The sequence below is a fragment of the Acinonyx jubatus genome, chromosome X (assembly GCF_027475565.1).
Source record: "Acinonyx jubatus isolate Ajub_Pintada_27869175 chromosome X, VMU_Ajub_asm_v1.0, whole genome shotgun sequence".
Lineage (NCBI taxonomy): Eukaryota > Metazoa > Chordata > Mammalia > Carnivora > Felidae > Acinonyx > Acinonyx jubatus.
Window position 1 is genome coordinate 54,154,733 of NC_069389.1, and position 12,692 is coordinate 54,167,424.

Genomic DNA, 12,692 nt, shown 5'->3' on the forward strand with positions numbered 1-12,692 from the left:
TGTTGAACAAATGACTGAATATTGTTGAATTAAAGGTATAGTAGAAATAAATAAATACATAGTGTTTTAAATAAAGTAAATGTGGAATAATTCTTCTACCGCTTCTTTCTGCATACCATGTTCTTAGCTGAACCAAAAAAGTGACTGATTAGGCCCTGCCTCAGGAACCCTGCCTGAACTTTGGTGCAAGTGTCATTTGTAGTCACATTTGTTAGGCTCTTGAGGCTGATAGGAACCTGAGAGGTTAGTTGGGCCAACTTTTCCCTTGTATACATCTAGTGACAGGGAGCTCACTACTTTATAATATTTGCTATGCTTTTAATCTATGCTATAATCTTTGAATGCTCTGAAAAGCTCTGACTGCTGTATCAATGACAGATCTGGTACTAGAACCTAAACCTCACTATAACCAAGACTATGGTATTCTCCACTGTACTATCCTTGGAATTATAAAGCTATATTTACTCAAAGGTGTTGGGAAAATAACTTTCTTATGGAGCAGGTGACCTAGTTCCAACTCTGCAAGGTGCCCTTGCATTGACTTGTTGTGTAAAATTCAGTAATCCCTTTTCTTACTTGGCCCTCAGATTCCCTTTTTGCACAATAAGGGTTTTCAAACTGGATGGTCTGCAAGACTCAGTTCGTATGTTCTAGCATCCTCTAATGCAGTCTAATCAAGATCTCATAATACAGTCATTCTCAAAGTGTGGCCCAAGAATCCCCAGGGATAACTGAGACCCTTTCCAAGCATCAATGAGGTCTTCACTTTCAAACTCTATATCTGTGGGAGGCAGGATTCTCTTCATATACTTCAACAAAAAACAGCATATCACAGCAGACTGAATGTGGAAACATCTATAACAACTCAGTTCTCTTCTATTAAGACAGACAGTAAAGAGAATGGCAAAAAAGATAAAACCATGCTCGTGCTCCTTTTCTCAGTAAATTCATTTTTGCTCCAGAAAATATTGTTATTATTTATAAACTATATTAAAAACATGTTCTAGAGAGAAGGAGTAAGATGGTGGCAAAGTAGGAGGAACCTAGGCTCACCTTGTCCCACAGATGCAACTAGGTAACTATAAGTCATCCTAAATACCCCAGAAATCAACCTGAAGACAGACAGAACAAATTCCACAACTAAAGAGGGAGAACAAGCCACTTCTAAGAAAGTAGGAAGTGTGGAGACATGGTTTAAAGGGAGAAATGGAACCTGGTTCTTGCAGAGGAGAAGGACCCATGATGGTGGAGAAGGGCAAGTGAAAGAGAGGAGCACACAGGGGATCCTACAAAGAGAATGTTTTCCCATAGCCACCAACTTGGAAAATGAAAGTGGCTGAATTTCATAAGTTCTTGCAGTCGGTAGGGCTTAAATCCTGGAGTTTTAAAGGTCAGCAGGCTTGGCTGGGATAGATCCCAGAGGTCACAGCACTGTTCTTGGAGAGAAGGCAGGCAAACAAACCAGGGACAGTGTGGAAACAGCAATCTGAAGAGTGCCTGGGGTACACAGGGGGATTATTCACTCCTATCAGAGTGTGTCCATGAGAGTCAGCACTTATGGATACACCTCTCTGGGAACAAAGTAGCTAGCTGGCAACATTTCCCTTTTGCAACCCTCAGCATAAACACAGAGCCACCTGCAGGGAGCAGCTCAGTGTGGACAATGGCTGCCTAACTTGCTTGCACCAAGCCCCACCCCACCTGATCTCTGAAAGGTCTGCCCCTCTCAGTCAAGCTTGCCTCAGTCTCAGTGATGCTCCACCCCTAAAGACCAGCACAAAGCTCTGCCCATACCATGCCTCCTGAACATAGGGGTTTGCAGGGACTAGACCAGTCTTATTTCAAAAGCAAACCTGAGCACACCTAGTTAAAAATAAGCCATATTTAGGCCAGGTACCAAAAACTGTGCACTGCAGGCAAGGAGACACTCTGCAGATGACTGGCCTGAAAGACAGAACAGCCAAAACACAAGAGCAGAGCCACATTGGAGGCACTCACTGAATCACCAAGTCTTGGGCACTACATGACCTTTCTTCTTAGCCCATTATGTTCAGGAGAAGGAGACATAACTGATTTTTGTAGCACAGAGAAGGCAGAGACTTATACAAAATGTGAAGGTGGAAGGATTTATTCCAAATGAAAGAAAAAGATAAGGCAACAGCCAGATATAGAAACAAAATAAATATAAGTAATATGCCTGATGAACTATTTAAAGCAACAATCAAAAGGATACTCATTGTGCTTGACAAAAACATTGAAAACATCAGTGAGACACCACAGAAATAAAAGAGTTAAAAAAGAATCAGAGATGAATTCAGTTAACAAGATTAGAAACATGCTTTATGGACTCAACAGCAGGTGGGAAGAAGTAGAGAAACAAATTAATGACCTAGAAGACAAACTAATGAAAAGCAATGAAGCTGAATGAAAGAGAAGAAATATGAAACATTAGAATAGACTTAGGGAATTGGTGACTCCATCAAATGTAGTAACATTTGTATTATAGGAGTCCCAGAAGAACAGAAAGAAAAGGGGACAGAAAAATTATTTGGGAAAAAATAGCTGAAAACTTCCCTAATTTGGGGGGAGCGAATAGACATTCAGATACAGAGGGCACAGAAAATTCTGTTCAAAATCAACAAAGGCAGACCCACACCAAGACATATTGTAATTAAATTGGAAAAATATAGTGATAAAGAAAAAAATCTTAAAAGCAACAAGACCAAAAAAGTGATTAACTTACAAGGGAAGCCCCACAAGGCTAGCAGGGTATTTTTTAGCCAAAACTTTCCAAGTCAGAAAGGAGTGGCATGATATATTCTAAGTACTGAATGGAAAAAATCTGCAACCAAGAATATTCTATCTGCAAGGCTAGCATTCACAATAGAGATGAATAGAGATGAAGAGTTTCCTAGACAAACTAAAGGAGTTCATGACCACAAAATCAGACCTGTAATAAATATTCAAGGGGACACTTTAAGTGGAAAGGAGAAATGAAAAGTGAGAATACAAAGGCAGAAAACACAAAAGCAGCAAAAGTGAATATTTCTATAAAAAATCAGTCAAGGAACTCGCAAAAAAGAATATAAACTTTAATAACAGATACCTAAAACATGGGGAGGACAGGAGTAAAGAATGGGTCCAAACTTAAATGATCATCAACTTAATATAGACTACTATTTGCAGAAGAGGTTAAATACAAACCTAATGGTAACCACATATCAAAAATCACTAATAAGCATGAAACGAATAAAGAGAAAGAAATCCAAATATATCACTAAAGAAAATCAGCAAAACATGAAAGAGAGAGACAAGCAAAGACCAGAGAAAATCTACAGAAACAACCACAAAACAAGTAATAAAATGGCAATAAATACATATATGTCAATAGTTACTTTGAATGTAAATGGACTAAATACTCCAATCAAAAGACATAGGATGAGGGGTTCCTGGGTGGCTCAGTTGGTTGATCATCCAACTCTTCATTTTGGTCAAGTCATGATCCCAGGGTCATGGGATCAAGCCCTGCATCAGGCTCCACACTGAGCATGGAGCCTGCTTAAGATTCTCTCCCTCTGTCTCTTCCTCTGTCTCTTTCTCTCCCCCTCTTCCCTGCTTGTTGGTGCTCTCTTTCTCTAAAAATTATTTTTAAGGGGCGCCTGGGTGGCTCAGTCAGTTGCACGTCCGACTTCAGCTCAGGTCACAATCTCACCGTCCTTGAGTTCGAGCCCCACGTCGGGCTCTGGGCTGATGGCTCAGAGCCTGGCACCTGCTTCCGATTCTGTGTCTCTCTCTCTCTCTGCCCCTCCCCCGTTCATGCTCTGTCTCTCTCTGTCTCAAAAATACATAAATGTTAAAAAACATTTTAAAAAATAATAAAAATTATTTTAAAAAAGACATAGGGCAGCAGAATCATAAAATAAACAAGCCTAAAGGAGACTCATTTTATTTATTTTTATTTTTTTATTTTTTATTTTTTTTGTATTTTAAATTTATTTTATTTTTTTATTATTATTGGTATAATCATTTCATAATCCTTTAAGGATATAAATGAAGCCGTGGTTTAAAGTTCAAGAAATCTCTTTATATTTTTGTGATGCTAACTTTATTTATTTATTTTTTTAAATTTTTTTTAATATATGAAATTTATTGTCAAATTGGTTTCCATACAACACCCAGTGCTCATCCCAAAAGGTGCCCTCCTCAATACCCATCACCCACCCTGTCCTCCCTCCCACCCCCCATCAACCCTCAGTTTGTTCTCAGTTTTTAACAGTCTCTTATGCTTTGGCTCTCTCCCACTCTAACCTCTTTTTTTTTTTCCTTCCCCTCCCCCATGGGTTTCTGTTAAGTTTCTCAGGATCCACATAAGAGTGAAACCATATGGTATCTGTCTTTCTCTGTATGGCTTATTTCACTTAGCATCACACTCTCCAGTTCCATCCACGTTGCTACAAAGGGCCATATTTCATTTTTTCTCATTGCCACGTAGTATTCCATTGTGTATATAAACCACAATTTCTTTATCCATTCATCAGTTGATGGACATTTAGGCTCTTTCCATAATTTGGCTATTGTTGAGAGTGCTGCTATGAACATTGGGGTACAAGTGTCCCTATGCATCAGTACTCCTGTATCCCTTGGATAAATTCCTAGCAGTGCTATTGCTGGGTCATAGGGTAGGTCTATTTTTAATTTTCTGAGGAACCTCCACACTGCTTTCCAGAGCGGCTACACCAATTTGCATTCCCACCAACAGTGCAAGAGGGTTCCCATTTCTCCACATCCTCTCCAGCATCTATAAGGAGACTCATTTTAGACAAAAAGACACCTGCAGATTGAAAGTGAGGCATGGAGAAATATTTACCATGCAAATGGATGTTAAAAGAAAGCCAGAGTAGCAATACTTATATCGGATAAACTAGACATTAAAACAAAGACTGTAAGAAAAGACAAAGAAGAGCAATATATAATAATAAAGGGGACAATCCAAGAAGAAGATACAACAATTGTAAATATTTATGCATGCAATATGGGAATACTTAAATATAAAACACCATTAATAAGAAACATAAAGTAACTAATAGATAACAATACAATAATAGTAGGAGACTTTAACACCCCACTCAAATCAATGGACAGATCATTCAAATAGAAAATCAGAAAGGAAACAAAGTCTTTGAATGACACACTGGAACAGATGGACTTAACAAATATATTCAGAAGATTCCATCCTAAAACAACAGAATGCACATTCTTTTCAAGAGCACAAGGAACTTTCTCCAGAATAGATCACATTAGGCCAGGAAATAGGCCTCAACAAACAGAAAAATATTGAAGTCATACCATGCATCCTTTCTGACCTCAACGGTATAAAACTAGAAGTCAATCACGAGGAAAAATCTGGAAAGGCCACAAATACATGAAGGTTAAATAACATGCTACTAAACACTGAATGGGTTAACCAGGAAACAAAGGAATAAATAAAAAAAATACATTGAAATAAATGAAAATGATAGCACAATGGTCCAAAACTTTTGAGATACAACAAAAACAGTCCTAATAGGGAAGGATATAGCAATATAGGCCTACCACACAAAGCAAGACAAATCCCAAACAACCTAACCTTATACCTAAAGGAGAAAAAGAACAAGAAATGAAGCCTAAAACCAGCAGAAAGAAGGAAATATTAAAGATTAGAGCAGAAATAAATGATATTGAAACTAAAAAAACAGTGGAACAGATCAATGAAACCAAGAGCTGGTTCTTTGAAAAAATTAATAAAATTGATAAACTTCTAGCCAGAAGTTTATCACAAACAAGAGAGGAGAAATAACAACGAATGGCACAGAAATACACACAATTCTAAGAGAAAATTATGAAAAACTATATGCCAACAAAATGGACAATCTAGAAGAATGGGATAAATTCCTAGAAACATATAAACTACCAAAACTGAAACAGGAAGAAGCAGAACATTTGAGCAGACCTGCAAAGAAATTGAATCAGTAATCAAAAACTCCCAACAAACCAAAGTCCAGGGCCAGATGGCTTCATAGGCCAATTCTACCAAACATTTAAAGAAGATTTAATACTTATTCTTCTAAAACTATTCCAAAAATTTAAAAAGTAAAGAAAACTTCCAACATCATTCTATAAGGCCACCATTACCTTGATACCAAAACCAGATAAGGACACCAGAAAAAAAAAGTCTACAGGCCAGTATCTCTGTGAACATAGATGCAAAAAATCCTCAACAGAATACTAACAAACCAAATCCAACAATACATTAAAAAAATAATTCATCAGAATCAAGTGGGATTTATTCCTGGGTTGCAAAGTTCCTTTAATGTTCACAAATCAATCAGTGTGATACATCACATTAATAAGAGAAAGGGTAGGAACTATATGATCATTTCAATATTTGCATAAAAAGCACTTGATAAAGTATGACATGCATTCATGATAAAAAAAATAACCCTCAACAAAGTAGGTTTAGAGGGAACATATCACAACATAATAAAGGTCATATATGAAAAAACCACAGCTAACATCATCCTTAATGGGGAAAAACTGAGAGCTTTTCCCTTAAAGTTATGAATAAGACAAGGATGTCCACTCACCACATTTATTCAACATAGTATTGCAAATTCTAGCCACAGCAATCAGACAACAAAAAGAAATAAAAGGCATCCAAATTGGCAAAGAAGTAAAACTCTCACTATCTGCAGATGACATGATAGTACATATATAAAACCCAAAAGACTCCATCAAAAAATTGCTAGAACTGATATACAAATTCAGTAATGTCCCAGGATACAATATCAACGGATAGAAATCTGTTGCATTTCCATACACCTATAATAAAGCAGCAGAAAGCGCCATTAAAGAATCAATCCCATCTACAATTACACCAAAAGCAATAAGATACCTAGGAATAAACCTAACCAAAGAATTGAAAGACCTGTATTCTGGGAATTATAAAACACTGATGAAAGAAATTGAAGATGACACAAAAAAATGGAATGACATTCCATGCTTATGATTTGGAAGAGCAAATATGGTTAAAATGTCTCCTACCTAAAGCAATTTACATGTTTAATTCAGTCCTTATCAAAACACCAGCAGCGTTTCTCAGAGAGCTAGAACAAACAATCCTAAAATTTTTGTGGGACCACAAAAGACCCTGAATAGCCAAAGCAATCTTCAAAGATAAAAGAAAAGCTTGAAGTATGACAATTCTGGATTTCAAGTTATATTACAAAGCTATAATAATCAAAACAGTATGGTACTGGCACAAAAATAGACACGCGGATCAACAGAACAGGATAGAAAACCCAGAAGTGGTTTTCTTTTATATGGTTAACTAATCTTCGACAAAGCAAGAAAGAATATCCAACAGGAAAAGACATTCTCTTCAACAAATGGTGTTGGGAAACTGGACATGTTCATGCAAAAGAATGAAACTGGATGGCTTTCTTACACCATAAAAAATAAATTCAAAGTGGACTAAAGATCTAAATGTGAAACCTGAAACCATAAAAATCCTAGAGAGAGCATGGGCAGTAAGATCCCTGACATCAGCCGTATCAACATTTTTTTAAAGATATGTCTCCTGAGCCAGGGAAATAAAAGCAAAAATAAACTGCACAGTGAAGAAAACAATCAACAAAACTAAAAGGCAATCTATGGATTGAGAGACGATATTTGTAAATGATATATCCAACAAAGGGTTAGCATCCAAAATATATAAGGAATGTATACAAATCAATATCCAAAAAACAAATAATCCCATGAAAAATGGGCAGAAGAAATGAACAGACATTCCTCAAAGAAGACATCCAAATGGCCAACAGCCACATGAAAGGATTCTCAACATCACTCATTATCAGGCAAATGTAAATCAAAACTACAATGCAATATCACCTCACACCTGTCAGAATGGCCAATATCAACAACACAAGAAACAACACGTGTTGGTGAGGATGTGGAGAAAGGGGGATCCTCTTGTACTGTTGGTGAGAATGCAAAGTGGTGCAGCCACTGTGGAAAACAGTATGGAGTTTCCTCAAAAAGTGAGAAATAGAACTACCCTATGCCCCAGCAATCACACTACTGGATATTTACCCAAAGAATACAAAAATACTAATTCAAAGAGATACCTGAACCCTTATGTTTGTAGCAGCATTGTTTGCAAGAGACAAAATGTGGAAGCAGCTCAAGTGCCTACTGATAAATGAATGGATAAAGAAAAAGTGGTATATATATACAATGGAATATTATTCAGCCATTAAAAAATGAAATCTTGCCATTTGCAAGGACGTGGATAGAGTTAGAGTATAATGCTAAGAAAAATAAGTCAGAGTAAGAAAAATACCATATGAATTCACTTATATGTGGAATTTAAGAAATGAAACAAATAAGCAAAGAGAAAGAAAAGAAAGCAAGAGAGAAAGCATATGCGTGCACAAGAGAGAAAACTCAAAACTATAAGGAATAAACTGATGGTTATTCAAGGGGAGATTGTTGGGGGGGTGGGTTAAATAGATGATGGTGATTAAGGAGTGCACTTGCTGTGATGAGCACTAAGTGATATATGGAAGTATTGAATAATTCATACACCTAAAACTAATATAACTCTGTATGTTAATTATGCCATAATTAAAATAAAATAAAATAAAAATATGCTCTAAAATATGTCATTTATGTTAATGTGTCTGATTTTAAGCATGTTTTTAAAAAAACTTTAAAAAATTTTTACTTTGAGAGAGAGAGAGAATGTGGGCAGGGGAGGGGCTGCGAGAGAAGGACAGAGAGAATCCCATGGAGGCTCCACACTCAGTACGGAGCCTGAGGTGGAGCTCCATCCCAGGACTGCGAGATCATGCCCTGAGCCAAAATCAAGAGCCAGATGTTCAACCTACTGAGCTACCCCGGCGCCCTTAAGCATGTTTTTTGAAATGAATGAGTAAATCAATGAACATTAAATATCTCAGTTTTGGTTTCTAATGTGGTAGATATCCATAGATATAACCCACACAAATAAAATTTCTGGTCTTTAGTAACTTAATAGTGGAGAGGGGTCTGGAGAGCAGCAAGTTTGAGAGTCACTGTTCTAGTATGTTTCTGACTTCCTGTCTTCATTTGGTACAGCCTTCTCCCTCCAATGGTTCCAACTGTGATCTGCTCAATATCCAGCAGAAAGATGGACACAATTACCTCGAGAGGTATGCCATTCTTCCTAACTTACAGGTCTCAACCATACAAAGCTTCTCTTCTCCTTCATTTTGGTTCCTTGGCATGGACTGGTGACTCGGGCCTTAAACAAAGCACCCCGTAATAGGCAGTGCCAGCTCCTGGGTAAGAAAATAAAGCAGCTGGCCCAGTGAGTGTTAATGTGATAGATAGCCTCCCTGCTTGTCTGCCTGCCCTGATTGTTGAACTTTCTATACCCCCCCCCACCACCTTCCCCAACTTTCTCCCAATTCTCCCCGCCTCCCCCACCACCAAAAAAAGCAGGCTTTGTGCCTGGTATGCTGTTCCTGGGAAGTATTGGATGTGAGGTAAGGGAGGCTCTGCCTGATTCAGAGCCTCTATGGGATGTGTGAGGCAGAGGGAGGAAAGAGAGGAGGGAGGATTCATGTGAACTGAGAGAACCCACTACGTGTCAGGTTCTTCATGTCCCTTCTTCCTTAATGACAAGGCTGAGAGGTGAGTAGGGATCTTTATCCTCATCCTCATATTACAGCCAGGGAAACAGGGTCTTAGAGAGAAAGTAACTTGCCTCGGGTAGTCACACAACAGAAAAGTAGCTGGGCTTGGATTTGAATTCAGGTCTGGATGATGCCAAATCAATGTACCTTCTGTTTTACCAGAAGGAGGGAGAGTCAGGAACATCCAGGACAGGCAGAGAGAGCAAGGGAACTAATATCTATTAAACACTTATGATGTGCTGAGCATGCTAAGTATAAGTGAATGTTATCTCACTGACTACCAGCAGTAGTCCCCTTCCATAAACAGTGAATCTGGAGTTTACACATGAAGCAACATGTTTTGAGAAGTGAAGTTTTCCTAAGGGAGCACTGCTAGAAGGTAACAAACCAGTATTCAAATCTAAGTCTGTCTGGTCCCAAAGCCTGGACTTCTTCAATAATAACAAATAACATTTATTGAGAATTTACTTTATGCCAGGCACTATACTAAATATATACTAAATGCTTTAACTCATTTTTATAGGTGGGGAAGGGATACTGTAAATGATAAGAGAAGATGAGAGATCAGTTATCGCAACCTCCCTAGGGGACAAATGGGGAAACTGAGAGCCACAGAGTAAGTTGTATCAAGAGCTGGAGAGATTCTCATAGACTCTTGGGACGAACCTCTGAACCAAACCATTAATGAGGAAAGTCCTCAAAGATAGGCAGAGGCATCCTCAAAGGGTCCCAGGATTTGGTCCTTTGCCTAACCAGCTGGGGTCTCTGAAGGGGAAGTGAAGCCAAGGGGAATAAGTTATTCTGGGCCTTGTGATAACACATGCCTCCAGAGACCCACGCCTGGCCCTTTGCCATCGAGTTCCTAGGAGCCTTCTGGCTGCCAGCCATAGCACCCTGCCTGCTGAGGTTTGGGGGAGGGGAGAATAACCACTTCTTAATGGCTTCCTGCCCATGAAGCCTCTAGAACTGCCTAGTGCTAACTTTATTTTTACTGAAAGAACTGACTTCAGTGTATTCAGGAGGTTCAAGTTCAGATTCTAGGCTAAACATGAATCTGGAGGTTTCTGAGCGTGGGAGTAGATAAAGGAGGAAAGCCACCATCTCCTCAGATGTTCAGAAAAGGGCTTACACGTAGGTTATCGAGCTGGGAGAGAGAGAACTATGATGCCCTGAGGCAAGCAGATCAAGAAATGGCCCTTTTGGGCTCAGATTCTCTTTGGAACATTACCTGATTTCTTATGGGCAACATGGGAGTTCTGAGGGGAGCTTGTAATTGTTGTTCAGAATGCAATTTCTTCTTGACTCACCCTGTACCTAACCCCAAACAGAAGTCACACAAAAGACTTGAGGCTTAGATAACTGTGACTCTGCCTTTCATTGCACAGCCAGGAAAACTGAAGTCCAGAAAGGAAGGTGCCACCTCAAAGTGCCAGAGTGATTCATGATCCTTAACTTTAAAGTGGGGATGGAGAATGACCTATTGATCAAGGGCCCAGAGTCTCCTGTCTGAGAGTTTCCTAGGCTCATACCTTTTCCCCTTCCATCAAATGCCTTCATACTTGCCTGGGTCTTGCCCAGGTTGAAGGCTCCCCTTCCTGGGCTCTTTGCCCGGAACTCTTTCCACAACTCCTATGTGGTCTTGGTTGCACCTAGAGACCCCCAGGGAGAACTTGTGTGTCATTCAGCAGAAGACAAGCAGGCATGCACACCAGCGTGCAGGTGGCAGGAGTGACGGGTGAGCTGGCAGGCAGGCTGGACATGCCAGGCTTGGGAACTGTAATGTTCAAGGAATTTCAACTGGCATTGGTCTCCCAGCCAACTGGTTAACGGTGCCGAGTTTGAATCAGTGACCCGCCTCCTGGTCCCTCCTCCTTAGCTAGCCTCTCTCTCCCTCCCTCTCTACTTCCCTCCCTGGGGCCCTCGGGAGGCAGGAGGCTCCTGAAGAGGAGGCAAGCTGAGCTCAGGCCAGCCACTGCTTTCTGTCTCTCCCTTCGCTGGTATGGCTGATGGAGTACAGGGCCAGGGCTGATTCTCACAGAGGCCCAAATCCCTTCTAGTCTAGTCCCTAGAGAGAAAGAGGCCCGTGCCAGGCAGAGCTCTGCTGGACCCTGCCAGCTCCCCACACCCCACCATGACTCTACTGGACGTTTTCTGGGCTTGCTTCAGGAAAATGAAGGTAAGTGGCTGCCCAGACCCAGCCTGATCCACTGCTTAGAGGGGAAGGAGGGAGCTGGGGACCACTGTGTGCCACTGGAAGGTAGATGGACTTCTGAGACTACCTTGGAGCTAGAAAGAATTGGATTCAAGTCTTATTTTTGTCACTTAACCAGCTCTATAAATATCTGCTGTTTTCCCATAAAAATAAGTAGGCTAACTGGCTCTTTATCATAAAACTTGCCTGTGTTGCATCCCAGACCTTGCCACAAAGGAAATATTCTTAACCTCTATTAGCCTCAGTTTCCTCAGATTTAAAATGAAGATAATAGTGGCAATAACCTTATAGGGTGATGAGGTTGGTGTTATTGTTTATATACTAAATGTATGTGAATAAAAGAGATATGTGTGTGAAGATCCTAGCGTGATGCCTCATATATAACATCCATACTATTACCATTAGTAATGGTATTTATTATGATTATTAGTGGTACTATTATTATGATTATTATTACTAATTTCCATCACATATATCAAGCACCTACTCTGTACTAGGCACTGTAGGAGTTACACAAATACAAAAAGGACATGGCTTCTGTTCTCAAAGAGGAGGTAAGAAAAGTGACTGATCTTTATCAAGCACCTACTATATGCTACACACTATGCTAGATAGTCGGTCAATAAATATTTGTTAAGTGCCTACTATATCCTGGACATGGGGGATACATGAGCACAACAGGACCCACAAGGATGTGCAGGGCATGATTTCTGCTCTCAACATCCTAGGGACTGATACTTATTTACTCTCTGTTATGCACCAGACAT

The 12,692-nt window shown here is 39.6% G+C and overlaps 1 protein-coding gene across 3 annotated transcripts in view; it reads left to right on the forward strand.

Annotated features, from left to right (window-relative positions):
- The first annotated feature begins 11,664 nt into the window (after positions 1-11,664).
- Positions 11,665-12,692, forward strand: part of STARD8 (StAR related lipid transfer domain containing 8) — an 84,578-nt gene continuing 83,550 nt past the window's right edge. For 2 of the 3 annotated variants that reach the window (XM_027053599.2, XM_053202420.1), the window contains exon 1: positions 11,676-11,889. In XM_027053599.2, coding sequence (XP_026909400.1) covers positions 11,845-11,889 — 45 coding nt within the window. In that variant the 5' untranslated portion in view covers positions 11,676-11,844. Of the gene's footprint in view, positions 11,890-12,692 lie in introns of all 3 variants that reach the window. The other variant, XM_053202421.1, reaches the window with a different exon arrangement.